General features: G+C 35.4%; 3 protein-coding genes across 15 annotated transcripts in view; all 3 read right to left on the bottom strand.

Moving 5' to 3' along the window:
* LOC118281898 (uncharacterized) overlaps window positions 1-13,800 on the bottom strand; it is a 28,245-nt gene extending 14,445 nt beyond the window's left edge. For 2 of the 11 annotated variants that reach the window (XM_050699221.1, XM_050699225.1), the window contains exons 1-2: window positions 13,740-13,800; window positions 1,832-2,125 (exon numbers count right to left, since the gene is read on the bottom strand). In XM_050699221.1, the coding sequence (XP_050555178.1) occupies window positions 1,832-2,047 (216 nt within the window). In that variant the 5' untranslated portion in view covers window positions 2,048-2,125; window positions 13,740-13,800. Of the gene's footprint in view, window positions 1-1,822; window positions 2,284-13,593 lie in introns of all 11 variants that reach the window. The other 9 variants (XM_050699222.1, XM_050699224.1, XM_035602688.2 and 6 more) reach the window with 7 other exon arrangements.
* LOC118280709 (uncharacterized) overlaps window positions 1-26,438 on the bottom strand; it is a 184,268-nt gene that overhangs the window by 113,680 nt on the left and 44,150 nt on the right. The gene's annotated exons all lie outside the window — the stretch shown is intronic.
* LOC118281899 (guanine nucleotide-binding protein subunit beta-1) overlaps window positions 20,489-26,438 on the bottom strand; it is a 29,927-nt gene continuing 23,977 nt past the window's right edge. For 2 of the 3 annotated variants that reach the window (XR_004784266.2, XR_007706051.1), the window contains exons 7-9: window positions 25,787-26,003; window positions 24,119-25,175; window positions 20,489-23,493 (exon numbers count right to left, since the gene is read on the bottom strand). Coding sequence is in view for 1 of the 3 variants with exons in the window: in XM_050699220.1 (XP_050555177.1) it covers window positions 25,069-25,175; window positions 25,787-26,003 (324 nt within the window). In the remaining 2 variants the exon portion in view is untranslated. Of the gene's footprint in view, window positions 25,176-25,786; window positions 26,004-26,438 lie in introns of all 3 variants that reach the window. The other variant, XM_050699220.1, reaches the window with a different exon arrangement.

Genomic DNA, 26,438 nt, shown 5'->3' with positions numbered 1-26,438 from the left:
TTAATTTTTTTGTTTTTTTTTATTAATTTATTAATTGTTATTTTAACCGACTACAGAATGGAGAGTTCACTAACATAGGTAATTGAACCTCATTAGAATTTGAACTAACCCTGTCACAGGGCATCGACCCCGGTTTTGGCAAACTGAACTCGCTTTTTAAAAATATTTTTAATCTTTGCTGAAGACTTGCAACAATAGAGTGTTCTCATATTTTTTGGCTTTTATCCAGACCTACATACATACATGAAATAGTACTTAGTAATATGTTGTATGTATGTTAAAATAATTGAAACTTTAGTTATGTTTTAAATAAGGTTTAAAACTATCTTATTCAAATCGTACTTATTATACAAATAATTATTTAAATTAATTTTAATATTTGTTTTCTAGTTATATTTTACCATAATTTTATTTAGTTTTTGTTTTATTTTAAAGTTAGTGACGTGAGTACATCTAACTACATAATAAAATAGTAAATAATAAATAAAACTTATAAATAAATACAACACAATATAAAGTAAATAATAGAAATATTGTAATACTGAAATTAACAGAAACAAAATTGTGTGATAAATAATCCATTTATTAATCTAACATAGAATTAATTTACTAACTATAGACATATATATCGTCTTTACAGGTAAATCATCTTGTTATTAAAGTTTGTGGAAGCGAAAGGAGTATGTAAGATTCGTAGCAATAGGCATCCCATTGTCTCTGCCTACCGCCATGGGAGACAGGCGTAAGGTTATGTATATATGTACATATAAAAAAGATCTGTATAGTAAATATTTTCATGAGGTTATGTATGTATGTTTAATCACCTCTATCTGCTCCTAAAACTGAGTAAACAAACAACCACTTCCACTAAACACCACATCGATCGAGTTTTCCCCAAAACAATATTTCAGAAAAACAGGATTTCCCAACAGACAATCTTAAAAAAACAAATAGCAACAAAAATATACATAATGTATAATCTCTGCAAAACTTTCACAGCTTTTCAGTCAGCAACGTGAAATATTAAAAAAGATATGCTAAGTAATAAATTTTTCAGCGAACTTTCAGTGCTTCAGCCTTGGAATAGAGAGGGGTTTATGTCTTCAGTATATCTAGGTTACATCTTAGTTATTCTGAGAAGTATTTGAGTCAATGATGAATCACCGAATTTCTCATAAACACTTTTATATGAAAACATGTTCTTTCTACATAAATCATCTTATTTCTACATATCTTGTAGGTATTTACACAGTTAATCATATATGTTTATCCGGTGTCTAAGAGGAAATTAGCTACTTCATATTTGTTTTTAACCGACTGTGTAAATAAAGTTGGTATGATTGTTTCGTGTAGGTACAATGACGTTTCCAGTTTATGAATGAACGTGTACAAGGATAATCACACAATTTTGTTTCTTACCAAAAGTACAGTCAGCGTCAATAATATTAGACAGACCCTTTACTATTGTTTGTTTATTAGAAAAATTAATTATAATAAAAATAAATCGGGTTTTCCTTCCTGACGCTATAACTCCAGAACGCACAAACTGATTTGCACGGCTCCGTGAGGTTTATAGCAAAGAAAATTCAGGAAAAAATCAAGAGAAAAGTAGGAAAACAGGGAAAATTATTGGTGGCGAAACAGAGTTCACCGAGTTTGCCAGTGACTTATAAAAAAGTCTAATATTAACAACGTTAACGTAAATAAAATAAGATAAGATAAATAAATAACAATATAAAAATATAAATTACTCAATATCTGTGTCCACCCCACTACGCGTGTGTTAGAAGCGCCAACCACTAGTAGGACAAGATACACTTACCCAACTTACAGGGAACAACTTATAACTGAGGTTTGTGAGGAACTCCTTCTTCTGAGGGTCGTACATGTCGGAGGGCTTGAACCCTCTCTTCGTGATGAGGGTGCTGTTGACACTCGAGGAACTCTTGGTGTCATCGAAACTATCCTTGTGGACGATCCTATCGTTAATCTTGTGGATACTCGACATTTTATTTGAAGAAAACTGACTTTCGCTTATCGTCATCATTTTGACGGTTTATAGTTTTTTTTTTTCGTTTCACTACACTGTCACTTTTATATTCGAATGTCTTTTTTTACACCGATTCTGAAAAGGTATAAGATGTTTATTGTTGTTGACTGTACTTTATGATTAATTATGATTTTATACTAAACACGGTGATTATTTTTTATTTAAGACGCGGGGGTGATACGTCTGTACCAACGGGCTGCGGCTGACTGAATGCTGGGCGACCGGCGCGTGCGCTGAAATAGGTAATACTTACGCGTAGCGTGGCTACGTCACTGCTACGACAGTTTCGAAGTAAAGGATTATACGAGTTTTGTGAATTTACGTTGTTTTTGTTGATATAGTACTATTTTTTTTTAAATATGATTACTTACAATATTGAATTAAAGTTCAAATTCTTTTATTAACTTTAATACTGTACTTTTTTCGAATAGCTAAATACATAAAGATAAGTGTTAATATTACTTAAAACTGTATAATGTATTGGCTTAAGCTGTAAAATTAGGTTTTTCAATTTCGAAATTCTTTTTATTAGCTTTTAGATTCTTGTTATTAATAGGTAACAGCAGTAATCCCAAAATTAATCAAACATCTGCATCGAAAAAATAGGCCAGTTTTTAAATGTGGATCGCACAAATATGTATTTTATCGTACGGGAATCGAACCCGAGACACAATGCACAGCAGCCGGTCTCTTCTGCTAATAAAACAAACAGCACATATTAAAACACATAGAAATTAAAAACACATGTAAGGCTTAGTTCCCGAATGACACAACTCGTTTAATAAATTAATAATCTAATGTCTACCTATTAGCTTGCCTAGTTTCTATCCAAAAAAAACTTACTGTTTTAACTAAAAACATAACTTTTTATTTCCAAATGACTAAAAAGAGGTGCACATCCAGCCATACCTCCCACAATGTAACACCCACTTTTCTCTAATCATGTCCTGAGTCCCATTTTAAGGTTCCCAGTTAGGGCGAACCTCACCACCTATCACATGGGGCTCACAACAGCCGGCAATAGCCTACTACCATACATCGTCCACAATACCAGACTCTGTACTACATATTACTGACTAGCTTTTTTATGGTATAAGCATGTAAACGAGTAAACGGATCACCTGCTGGTACGCAATCGCCGCCGCCCATAGATACCCGAAACACCAGAGGCATTACAAGTGCGTTGCATTTTGGGGGTTAGGAATTTAAGGGTTGTTGGGGAATCGGAGATTGGTAAAATTGGGAAGGGGGGGAAGTGGCCTTCCGGTAACCTCAATTACACAACGCAAGCGTTGTTTCACATCGGTTTTCTGTGAGGGCGTTGTATCACTCCGGTCGAGCCCGCCCATTCCTGTCGAAGCATAGCTTTCATACACTCAAAGACTAGCTAGGTTAGCTAAACAGTTGTAATATATCTTCTCCCAGTCAACACATTTACTTACATAAAATTCTATATATAAAGAATGCCAGATGTCTGTTATTACGTTGCAGCAAAGTATTAAATACAAAGAATAAAATGTTCTACTTCGCAAGTCACCTACTTCTCAGATAGAGACTGGGGGTTTGGAACCTGGCAAGTATATTTAAAAGCATTTTTTTTTCTACTGAAAAATATAATTTGCATTTTCTCTAAGTTTGTTGACACAAGCATTGACATATTTGACATGAGATGGTGAAAGAAAATATAGTGGAAATTGTGAGAAAATCTGCACTCCGCCATGAAATGTGGTGATTAATTTATCCTTTTCTTGTATGAGAAGAGAGAGAGAGAGAGAGAGAGAGAGAGAGAGAGAGAGAGAGAGAGAGAGAGAGAGAGAGAGAGAGAGAGAGAGACCTTTCTCCAGAAGTGGGACTTTACAGAGTGATTTAATGTTTTACTATCTACTTTAATATAGTACTGTAACCTGGCATCTCTCGCTATTTTTATAAGATTAGAAGTTTTAGATGTTTGAAACATCAAAGAAATATTTGCACTCACAGATAACGAAGACTGATTTATTGTTTTTATTGAATTGAGCTCTTGGTTTAATGTGGGATTACTATTATGATAAAAGAGGCCAATAAATAAGAAAAGGAGGCCTAGGTAACTACTGATAAATCAGTAGCGTAACTAAACCAATAGAGGTCCTACCAAATATAAAAAGAGGAGAGTCCAGATGAAAACCCTTGAACAGGGGCTCTTGGGTCCCGTGGCATTTTGCAGACTTGCCACCCTGTAGTTACGCGATAAACTATTGACCATTCCATCTTTGAGAAAACAACCCTGCACTAGTAAACTGTTTGCTCCATGAAAGATACTTTTTGACACTAAATCTAAACACTACCCACCATTTTTCTTTCCCAACCATAAATAAACTCTTAAACTAAGTGCAATAAGGTTCAATTCTCTTTGCACAACGGTTCTTTCTCACAAACAAGCTCTTAGTACAAGTGCATAAGGTTCAATTTCCTTTGTTCGGAGGTTATGACGATGGTTGGTACAGAAATAATTTTGTGAAAAACTGTTGCTGGCGGCTCGCCGTGTGTTTACGACTCTGTGTCTGTATGTCTGTACATTTGTAATTGTGTTCCGTTTTCTTTTCTCTCTCTTGGAATGTTTCGAGGAACTCCACATTTTGTGAAAAAAACCCCATGCATGAATATTTGTATAATTATAGATGTATGAATCAAGAAAGCTTTCACAGTACCACTCATAGGTAAAAGGTTATTGTATAGGTATAGGTCATTGTATTTACGCGTCGACAGTCAAACGTCGATTGTCACTGTTTTTCGTTATAGCATTTCACCTAGACTAATAAAAAGAATTGGAATGTCTGTTTCTATATAATATTGAGACAACCGCGTTTTACTATAGGTATGCATGTGAATATACATACGATACAAACTCAAGATATTTTTTTGCAATTTTTGTATGTCTTTTTGTTCTAGCAAATCTATGAAATGGCTGGAACAATTTTGATGGGAAATTCTTTTTTGCCAAGCTGTGTTTGCTTGACCCAACAATCAACATTTAATTATAGTTACAAAAGTTTACGATATTCGTGTGTAAGTACCAGTACCTATAAATAAATGGCAGAAGCAGTAAACATCGCACAATGTACAAGAAAATTAACTCAACATGAGTTCAAATATTTAATTACTTTGTAAATCAAAACGACTAACATCTCTCTGAATTCAGTCTTAACTAGGTCACTTCTAGTTAAATAGTAAATTACGTTGTTTTTTGTCGTTAAAAACAAGTTTATAGGTATTAAAGTTGTTTGACAAATGAATCAATCTTGAGTCATCCTTATAACCAAACTTTATACTTCGAAAAATACAAGCTTACTGTGTTCAAAATTCCGGAGCTGCGGACAACGTAACAGGTTACCGGGGCTCCAGCTCAAAGCAGGAGAAGGAACAGGGTGGTTTTTAGTCAGTAAGAGTCTGACACTCCCTCTCGCCACACCCAAGGCGAGAAGTCATGGGATGATAAACTCTCAAAAAAAAAATGTCTTCAAAATGATGAAATATTGATTTACGTTACACAAAAACTAGTTTTAACCATCATAGCCATTTTAAAAACATAAAAATCCTGAAAATTTACATGAAACTGTAGCTCATTACTAAGTTTAATGCATTTTCGAAAAGATAATGCATTTTTCTGTCTGTCAGTTGTCATTAGCAAATTGGTTCGCGAAACGTTTATCATTTATTTTCAGTTTCAATGTTAAATAATTTATTTAAATTACAGCGTTTACTGAATCTTTTGTATGGTCTGTATGAAATATTAAGACTTAATATAATATTACGTTTATGTTTTTCTTTAGAAGTAAGAATAGTGTAGAAGAGCCATGCGTTGCCACGAATGGGCCGGCTCGTACGGAGTGATACCACGGCCTCACGGAAAACCGACGCGACGTGAAAAAACGGTTTACGTTGTGTGAGTGAGGTTACCAGAGGCCCAATTACCCCCCTTCCCAATCTTCCTAAACCACGATTCCCCAACAACCCTTAAATTCCTAACCCCCGGCACACTTGTACCGCCTCTAATGTTGGGTGTCCATGGGCGGCGGCGATTGCTTACATTATTTGGTTTATATCATAAAAAATAACAGGTTTTTCGTAAAACAATTTTAGCCAATGTAATGTAAAATAAATTCTTTTAAACACACATGAAACTGAAACGCTGAAAGCTAGATCTCAGTGTGTTACAGAATTAGATCTAAAACAAAATCGATTGTTGATTTGCATGTGTTATCGTCTGAAACTATCGGTCGGATTTTAAAACATTTTTTTTATATCTATGTATATTCTATACGCAGTAGTTCAGTTTCGTATTTTATATTATTTATCATAGCATTTTAGCAGGTATTTTATCATAGCTATATTTTAAAATTTAACTTAGTAAAATCACACTAATATTATAATTGTGAAAGTTTGTTTGTTTGGATGTTTGTCCGTCAATTACGCTGAAACTACTGAACGGATTTTGATGATATTTGGTATACAGACAGGGTATGAGCTGACAGGATAGTGATAGGATATTTTTATCCCACGGGAACGCGGGCTAAACCCGATGATAATTCTAACATCTTGCTAATTTTGACTACAAATAATTTCAAACTCTTACTAGTTTTATACAGCAGAGGAATAATTGCAAAACATGTTTTATACCTTAGGTAACAACAAGAATTAACCGCAAAGAATAACATCACAGGCGTCTAATGCAATAAAATACCTTCTTTTAATGACTTTCAAGAAATCTAAGTAGGTACCTACGTTTTTCTAGTACCTAATGAATCATTTGTTCCCTTGCCAAGCGATTTCTAACAACTTTCAGTCTTAATTACTGTTAATAAGATTTATTGTTGGATTAGCATGTGTTGATGCTGCATACCAGAGGTAGAGCGCGTGTCTGTACATCTGGGTGTTCAAGGACTCTGGCTTTACTCTTTAATAGAGTTAAACTTAAAATGTTTATTGCCTTGCGCTGTAATTGTAGTGCCGATAGTTTTGCTTGAACCGCTATTATTAATGCAAAGGATTGTAAGTTTTTTTGTGTGTACCTAGTATGTTTGTTATTCAATCACTCGAAATGGCTGAATTTTAGTAGAAGTTATGACAACTAAGCAGTAGACTGGCCAGATCAAAAGATATCAAAGGATATGTCGATATGTATTCAGTTTGATTCTTCTTTCAGATTTTTATTAACGATTTCAAATCATTTTAACGCGTGTATAGTGTACAGAGTAGTCAACAATTTTAATATAATATTTTTTACAAAAGAAATAAAGGCGTTCCTTGATATAAAACACTGTTTACATAAATCTTGTAAGATGAAAGGAAACAGGAAATTTATGAAAATAAACTGCAAGCTGTTGTGTCAATAACTCATTGGTCGACCCGAGAATCGAATGCCCAGCTGTCTTGGCATTAAGTTCAAACACGAAAACATTTGTTTTAAACATCTTGTTATGAATTATTTACCAAGTACAGGACGGTACTGAGATAACATTAAGTCGGATTGGAGATCATATTATTTTATTAATCCTTTAACCGCCTTTTACGTATATATTGATTTATTTATTTTTTATAACGTCACGCCTTTAATCCCCGAAGGGGTAGGCAGAGGTGCACATTATGGCACATAATGCCAATGTACCTACACCCACATTTCACAATTTATGTTGTAAGTCCCATGTAATAGGTGGTGAGCCTATTGCCATATACCGGGCACATTTTTCGTATTCCTGCGGCTCATGTCGTATTGCTGCGACAGAGAACATGGATATTTTTTTCATTCTATTCACACGATTGCCCTCACTTATTTAGTCTATATATGTTTTTTCCGATTTGTAACTGCGTACAAGGTGCACGGTAATATTGATATTTAACAGGGCGCTTTAAGAGTTAAAGACTGAAAAAATTAAAGTCTTTGGATAGAGAAATCTTTTTTTGACATGGTTCTATTGAATTTTGGTTAAAAACTTAAGTACTCATAGGTATGTCGATCTAAATACTTTTGATTGATAACAGTTGATTCCCTAACAGATTCAGATTTATTAGAGAATGCTTTGTCTAATGTGAAGTCCTTTACGGTCAAAGTAATAAAATTAAACCCCGTAAAATGGGGTATGTTTGACCCTTTTTTGAGAGGAGAAAAATAATCCAAAGACTACTCCCGCCTTGAGCGAGGCGAGAGGGAGTGCCAAACTCTTACTGACTAAAAACCACCCCGTTCCTATTCATGCTTTACGAGCTGGAGCCGCGGTAAATCCGCTAGGTAGTCCGCAGCTCCGGATCAGTTTGTTTGATCCTGTTAAAATATAATTTTATAAAGTAGGTTTCTCTATGTTCATGAGAACTTTTTGTTGTCTGCCGCGAGAGGCGATGTTTTCTTTTATGTGTCTGTCATACGTTGATTTGAAAAATGACGTTGTTCTTATTTTGAGTTGGAAATTATATCGTGTTTAATAAGAAATCAAACAAGACGTTTTATTGAAATATTGCCTAATCCCAATAGGTTATGGGCCCAGGCAATTAGATAAATAAATATTTCAATAAAAGTTCGTGTTATGAGCAAATTTTACAACCGGTAAAAGAAAACCACATTACAAGATGGAGGTTGCGAACGCGATGAAAATTGAGAAGTTTGATGGAAGAAATTTCAAACAATGGAAATTCCAAGTCAAATGTGCGTTACGAGCAAAGGGATTAAACATAGAAAAAACAAGACCATTGGAAAGTAGCTCGCAAGTGCAGTGGGATAAAGATGACGGTATGGCAATGTTCATTCTAACATCATCCATGGATTTAAACCAAATATCCTTGATAGAAAACTGTGAGACTGCTAAAGAAGTCATGTCAAAATTAGAAGCAATATATGAACAGAAGTCAGAATACAACAAGATGTTGATTCATGAAAAATTTTATCAATATTCATATAGCACAGGTGACACAATGGCACAGCATGTGTCCAAAGTGGAGAGCTTAGCAAAGCAGTTACGGGAGACTGGTGAGAAACTTAGTGACACAGCGATAATTACTAAGATTTTGAGTACATTACCATCAACATATCGATCACTCAGACAAGCATGGTTATCACTTGATGAGAGTAATCAAACAATTCAGAATCTCACTTCTCGCCTAATAGATGAAGAAGCCAGTCTTGCTACTGACATAAGTAGCAGTGAGACAGCATTAGTGGTGTCAAAAGGAAAGTTCAATTCAAGAAATATTAATAAACCGAAGACAAATGATCAAAAATCATCAAGTCATAGATTTGTATGCTACAATTGTGGTAAAAGAGGTCACTTCGCCCAAGAGTGTATGATGCCAAAGAAAAAGCATAACCTGAAACCTAAGAACATGCTGGCATTCAGTGTTGCGCTTAAGGAACACGATGAAGAGGCGTGGATCCTTGATAGTGGAGCTTCAATGCATATGACCTTCAAGCGGGATTACTTTTGTGAGTTGAACGAGTCTCCTTACAATAATTTTGTGAAATTGGGAAACCAACAGAATATCAAAGTATGTGGTGAAGGAACAATACTGATAAACAAACAAGTTAATGGTACATGGGAAATATGTAAACTTGAAAATGTTTTATATGTACCTGAGTTGCGTAGAAATCTGTTCTCAGAAGGTGCAGCTACAAGAAAAGGATATATAATAATAAAGAATAATACTGAAGCAATGATTATGAAAAATAAGGTTGTAGTTTTGATGGCACATTTAACAGAAAACAATTTATTTGAATTAAATGTCAAAACAATTAAAAAAGAATATTGTAATATTGTGCAAACAGATATAAAAGTTTGGCATGAAAGATTGGGACATTTGAATGTCAGGGAGCTTCAAAATATGTGTAAGAATGGTGTGATTCCTGTTAAATTGACTGGAAATCAGGATTTTGTTTGTGAAGCCTGCCAATATGGGAAACAAGCAAGACGTCCTTTCATGAAATCTACCCGAGGTCCAACAGAACCTGGTGAAATAGTGTACAGCGACGTCTGTGGCCCTATAGAAGAACCATCTGTATCAGGTATGAAGTACTTTGTTTTATTCAAAGATGGAGCAACAAGCTATCGCCATGTTTACTTTATGAAGCACAAGAGTGAAGTATTTCAATACTTTTTGAAATATAATGCAATGGTGGTTAACAAATTTAAAAATGATTTGCAGAAATTACATACGGATAATGGTTGTGAATATGTAAATCAAGAATTCAAGTCATTTTTAGAGAGTAAAGGTATACAACATGAACGTACTGCCCCATATACACCTCAACAAAACGGGAGAGCAGAAAGGGAGATGCGTTCCATCATGGAAACTGCAAGAACAATGCTATATGCAAAGAATATACCTTTGAACATGTGGGCAGAAGCTGTCAATTGCGCAGTATATTTATTAAATAGAAATACATCAAGTCAGACGGGAAATGTAACACCATTTGAACTGTGGCATGGAGTGAAACCTAACTTACACCATATAAGAATCTTTGGATGTGTTGGATATGTACACACACCTAAAGAAAAAAGGAAGAAACTTTCTAAGAAAAGTGTGAAGATGTTGTTAGTTGGATATGACCATGATAATTACAGGATGTATGATCAAAATACCAAGAAGATTACAGTATCACGGGACGTGAAGTTTGATGAACATAGTACACTAGAAGAAAAACAAAACTTGGTGGAACTGACAGTCGAACAAAATGAAAATCAGTCTACATCACAGGATGAGTTTCAACATGTCATCAATCAAGAGAATACCATTCCTGAAGAAATCAGTTCAGATGATAGCATGAAAAGTTCAGAAGATCTAGATGAAACTTATGTACCCCCAAGAAATATACATTTAGATCAGAATGAACAAAGAAACATCACCTTACGTCCACGTCGAAACAACAATATAGAAGCAAATCTCACAGAATTTGAAATACCTAATACTTATCAAGAAGCGATGAATAGTCCAAATTCTGATCTATGGAAGAAAGCCATAGCAGAAGAGCTTCAGTCACATAAAGAAAATCAAACTTGGATATTGACTGATAGAACTGAAAAGAAGCCTGTTTCTTGTAAATGGGTGTTTACCATAAAGAAAAATAAATATGGAGAAATAGAACGATTCAAGGCACGTTTGTGTGCACGTGGGTTCACACAAACAAAGGGCTTTGATTTTAATGAAACCTTTTCCCCCACTTGCAGATACGACTCTATCCGGGTGGTGCTCAGCATTGCTGCGAGAGATGGGCTGCAAATGGAACAATTTGATGTGAAGACCGCTTTCCTGTATGGTGAGCTCTCTGAAGAAATTTACATGGAGGTACCAGAGGGTTTAAAAGTGCAGTCTTCAAAAGTTTGTAAGTTAATTAAATCTATCTATGGTCTTAAACAATCATCTAGATGTTGGAATGAAAAGTTTAGTTCTTTTCTATATACTTGTGGTTTTGTACCATGTCCATCAGATAATTGTGTATTTGTAGCACATTACAAGGATGTCAAAGTAATATTAATTATTTATGTTGATGATGGATTACTATTCGCTAAAGATAAAGATGTTTTATCTGAACTTATAAATATACTTAAACAAAAGTTTGAGATTAAGGTTTGTAATTGTGATTCATTTATTGGGATGGAAATATGTAGAGAAAATGATTATATTAGCATAAGTCAAAAACAATATATTCAGAAATTAATTAATAAATTTAATTTATTAGAAGCTAAAAGTTGTAGTACCCCTGCTGTTGTAAATGTACACTTGTCAAAGAATACATGTAATGATAAACCTATAAGTTTTCCCTACAGGGAGGCAGTGGGAGCACTATTGTTTTTATCATTAGTATCTAGACCTGACATAGCTTATGCTGTAAATGTGGTCAGTAGATATGTTAATGACCCAGGTCCATCCCATGTTACAGCTGTGAAAAGAATTTTTCGTTATCTTATTCATTCCAAGGATTTATCTATTGTATATCATGGTAATCATGAATTAGTAGGCTATTCTGATTCTGATTATGCAGGTGATTTAGATACTAGGAAATCTAACACAGGATATATATTTTTGTTTAATGGAGGTCCTGTAACTTGGTCTAGCCGTAAACAAAATACTGTGGCTTTATCCACAACTGAGTCGGAATACATGGCAGCCAGTGAAGCAGCCAAAGAAATTTTATGGCTTAGGCAATTTCTTTGTGATATTAAGGAGCCACAAGGCTTAATTAATTTGTATGTCGATAATCAGAGTGCAATTAAATTGATTAACAACCCTGTGTTTCACAGAAAAAGCAAACATATAGATATAAAATATAATTTTGTGAGAGAAAATGTTGCAAAGAAAATAATTGATATTAAATATGTTGACACTTCTAATCAATTGGCTGATTTTTTAACCAAGGCTTTGCCTGTAATTAAGTTTAATACAATTAGAGATAAGATGATGAAACATGTTTAATGTACTACAATTACATTGTAGTGGTCAAGTATTATTAATTGTACTTTATAATTTTAATAGAAAAAAGAATGTTTGTTTTCTAGAGAATTGTATGTCTACTTTATAAATTTAAGTGGGAGTGTTAAAATATAATTTTATAAAGTAGGTTTCTCTATGTTCATGAGAACTTTTTGTTGTCTGCCGATAGAGGCGCTGTTTTCTTTTATGTATCTGTCGTACGTTGATTTGATAAAATGACGTTGTTCTTATTTTGAGTTGGAAATTATATCGTGTTTAATAAGAAATCAAACAAGACGTTTTATTGAAATATTGCCTAATCCCAATAGATCCTACAGGGTATCTTTTATCAAAACTAATACACAAAAAAAACTAATTTACGCTTTGTTCTGGATAATAATAAATATACCTGCTGTGTTATGAGTTATGAGACATTATGAGGTCACAATGTTTTGATTCTGGTATACTGGGGAAAACCAGATCTAGTCATAGGAAAATCGATACAAACAATAGGTCGATATTCAACTCTATAAGTTTGGGAATAAAGGCGATAATGGATTGGAGATATTTGATAGACGAGTGTAGGTTTACGTGCTGCTGACTGCGCATTACTTTACTTTATGACGAAGTTGGTAAATATGCGAAATAAATTGAATTTTCCTTATAGTAAATATTTATATTAATTAACTACCTAGGTATTTATTGTAAGCGCGACTGACCGAGAATAGCGCTTTAGGTTCGATTCTTGAGTCAGAAAAATTAGGTAGGTAGGAATTTTGAAATCTATTTGAGTTGTAAAGTAAGTACGGAGTCTGGAATTGACTGTATTGGCTAAGTCCTATATTTGATTTGTGTCATATTTCTTAACTCTTGGGTGAATAATAATCGTAATTTCTGTTTATACTATGTATAAAGTCAAGGAAATAAATTAACATTAAATAAAGGAAAACTATCACAGCTCAAAAACCTATTATTAAAATCTCTAAACAAAGAAAATTCAAGAAAATTCATTCCCATTTTTTTTATTTCAGTGACTGATAGGCAAGTCGCTAATAGTAGCCTGTCACTAATATGTGTCACCCCGGAACCAAACCTACACAACAAAACAGTACAAAAAAACAATATGGCCGCCGATTCACAACTCCCACGCAAGGAAATCAAATGAAAAACCACTTATAAGTAAGTACCAGAATTTCACTAATAGAACACTGATTAATTGCACGCTATTTTTAATCTTATTTGTGGGGTAAATAAGGACCGTATTTGTTTAATCCGGGGCGCGCTGTCTGACTCGCGCGGAGATTTCTCACAAACTAAAATAAGTACTGAAACATCATTGCATAATACGCAGAAAAGCTCCAGGGTAGGGCGGCCATGGTACCTGGATCTCCATGGACAGTGCTGAAAGTAGTTACTGATGGTAGCTGGTATATAGTCAAGTTGTTCATCTCTACCTAATCCTTTAGGTAATATGAAGCGCAATGATATGTTAAAACACTTACGATAGGGTGCTTTTCCACAAGAGATGTACTATGCTACGTTAATATGGATGCGTTTGGCTTCCACCAATCATATTCATTGGTACACATGGCTTAGCACTGGTGAAAACTGTGTCAGCTAAGCTATGTTTTTTTATAAGGAAAGGTGCATGTTAAAGATGCGTGATATGGATGACATCGCATACTCGAGCTGCGCATCTTCCTCGCACAGCTACTTAGCTTAGTATCGGTGGAAACAGTCACATAGTTTCACAGCTTAGCTATTACATCTTCGTAGCATAGCTACATGGCATAGATATTTCTGGTGAAAAAGCACTCTTAGTTTGTCGTGGTTTGTGTTAAAACTGACATTCTTACTTCAACACAAGCCACGAGTAAAACACATCTAAACGATTCTACAAAGAACTTTGCCCTATGACACTGCGTTAACCCTTCAGGTATTTAGTACGTGACCTAAACCTAACACATACCTAAACAAACGCCGTCACAACTCACAAGGAACAGGTAACATACACATTATTGCAATGAATAATTTGCATTGCAGCTGCAAAGATACTGTTATCTATGCAGCGATGCACAATACAAAGCAATAACACATTGACTTATTTGCATCATAATATGTATTGCACTTATTGTAGAGATGTTTTAATCATGCTTGTCTTATTGCAAAAGTGGTTTTGTACCTACCTTTCAGTGGTATTGCATAATAGTTGCTAGTTCTTTGAAGAAAACCTAAAGGACTATTATTCTACCTATTCTTTGCCTTGTAATACGTGATGATGGTGTACCTATGCAATGTGTATGACATGTGACACTGGTTTTCCTTCGGAAAATCCACTAGGTATTCTCTTATGTATTGTAAATAGGTTAATTTATTGCATAATACACATAGGTATACATAGAGGTTTAAGACGCCCGCTTCTCATGCATGAGAGTGTGGGTTAAAAACCTACCAACGGCAAGTACCAATGTGGCTTTCTGAGTTACATGTACTTTCTAAGATGATTTAGACACCACTGATAAACGGTGAAGGAAAACATCGTGAGGAAACCTGAGCTTATAATTTCTTATTATAAGTTGGAAATCGCAAACCCACATTAAGCAAGCGTAGTGATTAATGCTCAAACCTTCTCTTTGTGAGAAGAAGCCTTTGGTCAGGACTGGCCACTTTATAGGCTGATGATGTTGATGTTGAATTGCATAATACCTGTATCCTCGTTTTATATACTTTTCAGAAATAATAGAGAAAAGAAAGTAAAGTTTGAATGAGCTTTTCAAAATCTTTCAGTCTATTTTCCCACTTTCAAAGACAGTCCTCAAAAGCTAGTGAGACTGGGTGACTCTCGTTGGAGCGATCGACTGCCAGCATCTAATTTGGTCCGTCGGACGGCGCGCCGCAGTTTCAACATCCAAACATACGCGCTCGGCATTATTTACAAATCTAACATTAATTCTTCATCCATCAATAATTTTGCAGTTTATCTTCGAAATTATGGCACAGATGGATATCTCCAGATAGGTATCTAGGTTTGATAGATATCTACGTAAAGATCGGTCAATGATGATAATTTCTGTTTTGAATCAAAGTTTCTATTTGTTACTTTGTTATTGTAATCTTGTTTAATATTGTGGTAATGTCCAGAGCTCACCAGAAATCCCATCTTTTGTCTTTTTGTCAGTAACGTACCTACCTACCTAAAGCTCTTTCCATAGCTTGGCAACTTTCATTCAATGCTATTCCTGAAAACTTCATAATCAAAAATCACAAGCAAGCTTTGAAATTTTAGTTGACCCGGGAACGAACGTCTAACTGTCTTGACAATATTTTTATGGGAAGGTACCAAAAAATAACGTTACACACCCCTTTCAGCACTGTAAATACTGCAAATATGCTATTATCTAATTCAGTTAATAATTAGTAATTACAATACTTGAAAATAACAGCAATTTAACAAAACAAAACAAAAGAAATTGCCGTAATGTGCAACTCTACACCTTCGAGGAAAAAAGGCGTGACGTTGTTGTTGTTGTTGAAAAAAAAAACAATTAGGTACTGACTAACTTCAATACAATTTGGTGATATAAGTAGGAAAATTATTTGTTATTTTTTAAATCACATAGCTATATGGCACCTACCTATTATCTACCGATAGTTTCTTGGTTTTCCTTAGTTTGTTGACTACGTGCGACCTTGGTTCGCGGTATTTTGGTACGACACGTTACGTTCCATGCATTTCTATTTAATCCATTTTGTATGGGATTTTGTTTACATTATGTACCTGATAGTGTTCTACGTTGCACGTTCCACATCAGCCACGGTTGTGAATATTACAGTTTCAGGGTCAGATTTTGTAGTTTGGTAAGAACTAGGTAGGTCTGAAGGTTGGAACCTCATAGCTTTAAGGTATATGAATCAAATACAAAGAGATGTCATAACTGAATTTTCCTTTAACATAATACGTGACACTTTACAGGGAGCGCGAGACGTTACACGCCACACCCCTCTCTATTTTCCAACACGCTCTCCTACTGACGAATTTCTATTAATTATGTAGTCCTTCCATTTCGCTGTTTCTTTATTTCATGAAATAGGTATTTTTGTTTTCGGAATAAAGCTGGCTTAAATAACGGGTAAAGCACTGCCTAAGTAATACTATGTCCGTCTATGTGTTCTTCAAAGTTAATCAGCTTGTACCTGCTTAGATGCCGGACGCTAAAAGTACAGTCATGAACACCTGTACTTCCTTACCTACCTGTACGTATGTGCGAGGATATTGCACCTCAGTAACTTACGGTACATATTTACTTAGTCTCTTGTAGGTATTCTTCGTCTGACTCATTTGACCCTAAAGGAGTAATCTTTACCGTGGAGTGAAGGCACGTGCGTCTGCGCACGTACTCATAAACGTATTTGACCTACTACCTAATTACATGATGTAAGGTGCGTTGGGGTAAGATCGGCGGAGGGGTAAGAACGTACAAATCAAATATCTCACCTATTTGGCTATATTTTTTAATGCTGATCACATTGCGTGGCACGTCATTAAGTCCCGCCCCACCCCGCGGTGACCACCACTCGCTCCGGTCAACACAGACGTGTACCCGCGCCGTTTTAGAAAAAAGGCAAATTTTATAAAATATTTGTTTATCCGGTCTTTCACCTACATTTTTATTTGCATATTTTAGCAAAAGTATAGCTTATTTTGACATGGTTTTGCCTAAATACTAAGTTTTGAGCAATGATAATATGATAAAACTAATCCAGATTTGTCTACTACCTCTGTAGGCTGAAATCCGGTGTTACCCATGTCGAGTAAAGATCGGACAAAAATATCCCTATTCGAAAATGGGCAGTGATTGTCAAACTTTTGTTACACATGATTTTAATTTAATTTTAAATAATTACTTAGGGCTGATTTTCCAATCTTCAGTTGCCACGTAAATACTCCCGAACCTCTTCGCGGGCCACTTCTTATACAAAAGAAGCGCTGGAGCTTAGCCATGCAGCAAATAAATAATAAAGACCTCACGTATGCAGCCACTTCAAAAATGCTTGTGGATAAATCTAAACTTTGAGAAACTCAATTTCTTTGAAATTTGGTATGCGGGGTAAGATCGGACAAATTAAACGAAAAAAAAAAGAATCATTTGGAACATCTATATTTGTTGTATTAGGTAAATTTTTGTGATGTCATGTTAAAGTACAGGAAAGATCGGCTACGTTCCTTTTATACACCTTGTGCTCCTAGCACTAGAAATTATTTTAAATTGTTGTCCGAACTTACCCCATGATGGCCAAATCGTCATCGCATCAAAAAAAAAATTGTCCTGATTTTATAGGCTTGCAAAGCAAAAAGTATTGAGTATTTATAAATAAATTAAATTTTAAATTACACTATGTTTAATCATTATTCGTTTCCACTATTTTTCATTAATCTACTGTGTACCAAAATTGAGATAATAAAGTTTTTGCAACATCCTTGCAACTATTCGAAAATCCGTCCGATGTTACCCCAACGCACCCTACCTACCAATCAGTAAACCTACCAATACTCGTAGTTGGGTCAATATCCATAACGGAAACATGCAAAATTAATAAAAAAGACTATTTGAATATCATTATTTTCAATAAGATCCAAAAGTAATTAACATAAATATCTAAATCTGAAAAGCCCAAATGTCATACCACAAAAACACCCGTTTTGGAGATTCACCCAGTTGCTTATTGTAGGCTGCTTATTTGCTTACCATCAGGCGATAGTGACCAAATGTTGACCCATCAAATATAATAAGAAAAAAACAACTAAATAGGAACTAATGATTCCAATGACCGACATAATCCTGATCGAAAACTGAGTTAGGTAACTACAGACCTAACAATAAGCTTATAAAATCGTATAAGTGCCTCGTACGATTTTTTAAGGGGGAAAATCATCTAATGACTTCTTCCGCCTCGCATTAGGCGAGAGGGAGTGACTGACTAAAAATCAACCCGTTCCTATTCCTGCTTTTCGAGCCGAAGCCCCGGTAAACCCGCTAGGTAGTCCGCAGCTCCGTATGTCATACAGTCCTACGATTGATATCTCGGACGAGCATAGTATTCAGTACCTACCTATTTCATCATCCAACTATAAGTTTCCCAGATACCTACATTACTCACTTTTTCATCATTTCAGTTGATATTGGAAGACCAGACAGTGTGGCATTTTGATGTATTCATGTTATTGTTTAAAAAAATTGGTGTCAGTCTGCTGTAGACTACATTAATACTTGGGATTGGTGGGATTGAAATTAGGTTAAACAAGCACTCTGCGCTTGTTTCTCGTGATTGACAGTTCACTATGTTTGTTTGTACTGGAAACGGTTGCTTTTTATGAAATAGATGTACTGCCTCGTTAGTCGACTGCCATTCTTGGGTCCGATAAATTACGCCTGTGTTGATTGTGACAGATTGATGACCCCCAATATTACAATAGCAACTACATAGGTATATCTAATTTAGGTAACAAATGTATTGTGTAGTTGAGAGACCTCTTTAGTTTAGTTTAGTAAAGTCTAACTTGGAGCTAAGAACTACTCGGAGTGTAAACTCCAAAAAAATACAATTACAGCCGCCTGTACTCAGGGTCATTTCAACTGCACGGTTGGCGCAGAAGCTGGGCAACTGGCTGTCGTGCAACACGTAGCGGATTCGATTCCCTCGGAACAACACTGTGTGATTCACAAATTGATGTTTCGGGTCTGGGTATGATGTGTATGTGAAATCGTGTTTGAAAACGCACCTGCACTTGTATGGTGGTTGTAAAAAAGAAAGAAAACTGGTTACTTTAACCCAGTCCTTAGCAATTGTCTTCGGAACAAGACCGTTACTAAGGAATAGTTTCAAGTTATCATTAAATGTGTAAGATTACTAAAAATATCATAGACACTGGCATACAATACAACACCCTATGCCTGCATAATAAACTAGATAAGACTTGTGCAACCTGCCTGCAACAAACAGCGTACAACGGTGTTAATCACCGTTACTAAAATGCATTTAAAGTAACCCAGTTAGCGCACAGCAGTTGTCCAGCCGTGCGCACGTAAACACTGACAAAATGCGCAAACGCTGCCAACTGGACTGCGTGTACGCAGATCTATAGTAAAGAGAAAGATTGCAGAAGGCTCAGTGCCAACGTGAAACAAAAAAATCTGCTTCATTTGAGAAATATTTTTGTAGAGCTGTCATCTTTAATTTCTATTGCCCTTGGGTCTGGCTAGTGTTCAATCTTGCAACTACTAAGCAATACGTAGATGAGTAATCTTTGAACCTATATCTAGTCGTCGTAAGTGCGACTGCCGAACAAGTGCTCTCGGTTTTGATGCCGGGGTCAAGCAAAGTATTATTGGCACTACTATTTATAATTCTGTTTCAGCACTTATTTGAAATGGTTGATCTTAACTAATGGTTATTACATCCGTTTCAAATACTGTGTATAATAAGTTTAGTTAGGGCTTTAGGTTACCAGTTAGTGTTTATTGTAATCCCTGAATTCAGATTCGTCGTACCTAAGCAGTTTTTAGTAGTGTTGGGGTCGACTGCGAGAAGTTTGCGATGGTGGCTCTGCTCTTATGATTTCTTCATAACATAGGCACCAATTCTCTTAAATTAAATAATTATTAATGGATAAGTCTAAAGGGAATAAATGGGTGTTTCTTCAAAAAACTTTAACAGTTCTTTAACAAATTATTACTCTCGTTATTGGATCGTGGTAGCTTAGGTATTATCATCCTTATTTTTATTGGATTGGTTGAGAGCTTAACACACAGCTTAATTTATTGAATCCAAATTTTGTGTTTCAATCTGTAGAATTGTTAACTTTTGGCTGAGGATAATGACGCCGTTAACTACTTGTATTTTTTTGAAGAATCACCCAAATACATTTAATTTGTATTGTGCATTCAGCGAAGTCGGAGGGCTAATTACATTTATAGATTAAATGAAACAGTCAAATAAAAGAGGCAATTAAAATAAACAAATTTTAATTTATTGATATAATAACTAAAAAAAATATTTTACACAATACATTATAATTAGTATTATACCACTAAGAATAATTATTTTCATTAAACATATTAAAGACGCGGACTAGCAAATAAAAGTTAACTAAGGTATACGAATCCTTTAAGTTCCAAAGGAATATGATATACAATTCCAGGGACACTCCGGCTCTTTAAACAAATTCGAGGATCTCGGGCTACTCGGCGGTATCGCGCCACGTTAGGCATCACATTCCCTGATAACCATACCTTCTGTCTCCCTCGTTAAGTATATTTATAGTTTACAGGTTAAAATATGGCAGTCCATTCCAATAATATGATGTAAAAGTGAGAAAAATTGGTCTGAATAGACAAAAACAGAATATGAGCCATCAAAACTATCCATTAAATATCATACATATCATATAATGCTATATTATAGTTATCGTACATTGATCTGAAAAGAAGCCGTTACAGTAGAAAACAATTTTTTATTATTATTTAAAAAAGAGTCTTATCCTAGGCGTAAAACTAGCAGACCGGAGCTAACTTCAGAATACATCCTACTTATTTGTCCAACGGCAGCGTGGCTGTGTGCGATCGTCGCCTTTGCCTCGTCTGAGTTCCCGCCAAACGGTCGCGGCCATATTTGTTCGTTGGACAAATAATTCCCATAATGCAAAATTACCTTACGTATAGACAAATAGATGCATGCGTGAACATAGATATTCTCAAAACGTGTTTAATCAACATAATAATTCACACACAATAACATTATACCTCGATGATTATTCTGCGATACAAAATGGCGGACAAATTGTTTGATATGCCATTTTTCATTAATTACATTCACCTGTTTGTCTTTGAGTTCATATTGTAAAAAATATTCAATCGTTTACAGTTTTGTGCCGCCTTTGTGCAATATAAATATTATGATAATTGAGCACGACAAACTATAGAAATGAAATTGATTATATTTTGTTTTCTTAAAAAAAATACATTAGCCCTGAATGTCGCTCTTTTCCGACTTCGTCTGCCTAATACAAACATCTATATTATAACCTATCTAAGACAAAAAGGCTTAATTTAAACAAAAAATAAAACAATAGCGCGACAACCATCCATCGATTGTATAATTAAAAAAAGCCGACAAACAATAATTATAAAATATTTTGTGCTTAAAATCCCAACAAATACTGCAACGAATATAAACTAAGTGTTACAAAGAAAAATATTGGCATCGATTTTTTGCAGTTAGCAACACAGAATGTTCGAAATACAAATGCCTATTTTTTATTCATGTATATTAATTCTTACGTACCTAAAGCTAGCTTAGTCTAGTAAAATGAACTTAATGGGCGACGGTGATGTTGCTTCGCCCACCATAATCAACTGTTAAGGGATAACATTTTATGTCTGCGTGTGAATACGAGAGAATCTTTAAACATGGTAACCCTTACATGACATTAAAAACGCTACCATTTATGCTTAGTTTAAAATTAACCATCTATGGTTGAAAATATTTCAAGGTTTAAATGTTTCAAAATTGAAGATGGACTAAGTACTATTATGAAGTGTTAAAAGCGTATTTACTATACATTTTATTCATCGTTCCTGTGTTGGAATATAATCTTAAAACTGATAAAATCATGAGCCCGTTTATTAAGTTTTATTTATATTCCTACGAACTATAATAAATAAAATGTATACCAAATACGTTTTAATATTTAATCATAGTGAAAGCTGTATAAACATATAAAATAGTGCGTACGACAATGTGAATTACTTGCTTGTTTACGCGAGAACTAACAATAATAATAAATACGCCATTTTGGCAATATATCTTACTTTTTAAAAGATCAAAAAAATCACACAACTTTAGACAATCTCCCAAGTTAAACTTTCCCGACCGTAATACATCTTTCGACTAGAATAACACTGCTATTTAACCTTGTTTTATTTAAACATTAGTATCTTCATAATTTTAGTTAAAAATCGCGATTATTTTCCAAACTTCCCCAGTGTTAAAATGTTAGTCTCGCGCAAATAAACTGATGATTTTATCATAGGTTCGCGAATATCCATTTTAATATTAATTATTAAATGACGGTAATCAATACAAACAGCCTGTCTCAGTGTTATTACATCACTGCAGGACTGTTAGACATTTTTAAACTCAATTTACATAAGAAAAAATTCACTACGCCAAATAAGGAATGGAGAGAGAAGAAATGCATTTATTTCACGGTGTTACACGCAAAGTATGCGTTTCGTATGGAATCTTAGCAATGACATTGTTCGGTGGCTGAGAGAAGTCAGTTTATGTCATTTGGTGAAAACAAGGACACATATTGGAATGAGAAAAAATCGTTTACACACGACATTTTGTTAAGTCGCACCGGCCACATATTCACGACACAAAGCTACGCAAAACGTGTTCAAGTCATTCCAAAATGCACCCTATACCTGTGCTAATAAGGGATAATGATACGAAATTATATTGGATATAGATAAATTATATTGCATGTCAAAGTATAAATCATTGTAATTGTACGCTTAAAGCCTAGATTAAGATTTAGATCTCATTATACAATTATTCGTGAACGTCAATGTGAGGACACTGACACAGGAACCATGTGACTGTGGTGTAGTATCGCAGTATCGGTGAAACGTGTGCGTACGCGCAGATTTCGCGACAAATAAATAAATTCGTGTGTCAGCGTCCTCATGTAGGTACAAAAAATGATTTTTATTCGTCAATGGAGATCGGTACAATCTCATACTTATAACAAACCGGTGTGTTGACTAATCTAAAACATATATTAAATATATAGTAGCTCAACCACGTTAGGATTACATCGAAGTGACGAGAAACGAAAACAATGTTCTCATTCAATAAGTTATGCATAGATACATTTATAATTAATATTTGGTTCTTTAATTATAGTTTTTTTATAGATTGTATAATATTCTGTTGTGCGATGTTGTCACCTGAAACCCAAAGAGTAACGTCATACATTAAACGTGCCAAACTAACATTTACTAATTTACAATAATATTTAAAACATAACTTATGGCTCTTTTGGTCTTATTCCTATTACTTTAGCGACAAAACCAATATTAGGTGATCAGAAACACTCGATTGATAATAAAATTGCCGCTAAATGAATAGTAATAAGTGTAAAAGAATAGAAGAAACTACTTTCACACCGACTACTGACTGCCGGACACAAACATCCATTTTACAAACGATTGTGCTATGAAACTTGACAAGTTGGCCTTCGAGATATCGGCAGTTTACATTGGTAACTTATTAGCAATAATGTTACGGGGAAATTACTGAATACTGACAACGTTAAACAAGCTGTATGTACCCTTAGTACGAGTTTGCTTTACGTTGAACGAAAGTGAAACGAGAACGCCGGTGCCGTGATTGGCCGTCGGGAATGAACCAACCAATCAGAGTGCCTAATGCGCTTTCATTTCAAGCTTAAAGTTAAACGTAAAATAAACTCGTACTAAGGCCTCTGTCTATCGTATATTCTCTAATAGTTTAGTATAATGTTTATGATTGTATCAAAGATAGTGAACTATGTTTAACATCGAATCTACTTACCAAGAAACAGAAAATGATTCCGGCAGCCTTGAACCCCTCCGCGGAAAGGGCACCAGCGTCTATCGTTAATTATATCATTACATCATTATAATTATACATAATAATATACGTTATGCAGTGAACAATGGATCAGTAATGACGCTCACACACGCACACTGACAGCGCACTCACACATACATGTAAACTACATTCCTCCCTAAAAAGTTGTTTAAATGCTTTTAATATTGTTAGAAATTATAATTATAAATAAATAAAGCGAGTTTTATATACGGGAGCGTCCCGTGCTGACGCGGCGACTCGTGTCGTATGTCCGTGCTCGTTGTGCGCATCCGATATACAGAATATTCCCTAGCCGACATGTGTCAGTGACAGTACGACATTATATACACCAAGTCATTTGTGCCTCAAATCAGAAATATTTACGTAATGACAATGAACTATAAGATGACTGGACTTTATACAGGTTTAGGTAAACAGCCGCCCCTTTAGAATATAAAGACCAACGATACTCAGGTCTGTCAAAGTCGAATTTCGTTACTCATTGAGCTATCCCAATGCCTGCGATAGTCGAACCGAACAAGGAAATACATGGACTATCGTCAGCAAGATATCAAAATTAGAAGCTAACACATTCACACACCGCTTGATATCGAATATAAAACTAGAAACTGACGTCACCGGTTCAACTGGGGCTAGCCATCAACTTATCATTCAAGTTCCATCCGCACAAGTAAACTGGGCCGGGCCAGCCTGGGTAGAGAGACGAGGACCAACGAGCACTTGGAAAAGAGATGCTCTAGACTCTAAGCTCCAGAAGTACTGTTGATTAGTTCTCTACCCAGGTCGCGAGGCAGTTTGTAATCACACGTAGTTACAAGTTGACGGCAGAGGGTGCGGTGCAGAGGGTGGGTGCGGGAGGGGTGCGGGGGGAGTAGGGGGAGGGGGGGAGCTTAGTTCCAGATGCGGAGGAACGAGTCCCAGGATCCGGTGGCGACGGCCATGCCGTTCTCGGTCACGCCCAGGCAGGACACGCGGTTGTCGTGCCCGGCCAGGATACCTGCAGACAGAGACACATATAGTTTAGTCAATGGACAATGATAGACAATTATAACTATTGATGAGACTGTAGAACATTCTCAAAGTGACTACATACGAATTGAAAGCTTACATAACAGTAACAATACAATACAACATCCTATTATCTCATGTAATGATGTCACATGTTTATAATAATAATTATTTGTTAGTTTTGTTTATTTTCAGCCTATAGTTTGTTTCTATCTTTATTGGACAAATATCCTTTTCATGTATTTAGTTTCATTGTTTAGTTTTCCTGTATAAATGCGAATATTTTAGAGGCGACACGACATTAGCCCAATATAAAGATCTACAAAAGCACTTTCAAGCCTTAAAATAAGATTTAAAGCATTTAAAACGCCAAAAACGCACTTATGAATCCTCTGGTGCTGCTTTCCTTTTGCTACTCACTTTACATCAGGTAATCTGTGTACTTATTTACTGCCTATTGCCTTTAAGTGACACTGATTGCTTTTTAACAGACGATTCCCTCCTCGTTTGTCCCCTATTGTGCATGGGTGGCACTGATTACTTTATATTTCTCAGGTGATCTGTCACCTCATTGTTCCCTTATTAGGTAAAGATACTAACCAGCGCGCTCGCTCTTCATGGAGTCCCAGACGTTGCAGTTGAAGTCGTCGTAGCCGGCGAGCAGCAGACGGCCGGACTTGCTGAAGGCGACGGACGTGATGCCGCAGATGATGTTGTCGTGCGAGTACATGGCCAGCTCCTGGTCGGCGCGGATGTCGAACATGCGGCACGTCGCGTCGTCCGAGCCGGTCGCGAACGCAAACCCGGACGGGAAGAACTGGAAATTACATTGTAAACGTGTAATTACTGTGATTAAAGATAAATGTAACGATTGTCTCCGACTTCTTAGTAAGAAGAAAAAAACAACGTCACGCCTTTTATCCCCGAAGGGGTAGGCAGAGGTGCTCATTACGACACGTAATGCCGCTATTTATTACTAAGAAATACGTAAAATTCATATTTATGTATTTGTATTGCTTTTTACAAGTTCTTATTACGTTTCACCCACCCTGTTGTTTTAGTACGAATATTATTCATCTTGCAAGCTAAACTTTAATTCAATATGGCTTTATGTCTTATTTATACCAATCGAAGCAGAGATTATTTATTAACTAAACTTGTAACCTATAATATAGCAGTGTAAGAGTACAAGAGTACTTAAAAGTCTACCAATAAGCTGTTAATTTAATATTGACCAAGAACACTAGCGTAC

Source organism: Spodoptera frugiperda, chromosome 16 (genome assembly GCF_023101765.2).
Source record: "Spodoptera frugiperda isolate SF20-4 chromosome 16, AGI-APGP_CSIRO_Sfru_2.0, whole genome shotgun sequence".
Taxonomy (NCBI): domain Eukaryota; kingdom Metazoa; phylum Arthropoda; class Insecta; order Lepidoptera; family Noctuidae; genus Spodoptera; species Spodoptera frugiperda.
The sequence above is the reverse complement of the archived record's forward strand: the minus strand, read 5'-3'. Positions and strand labels throughout refer to the sequence as shown.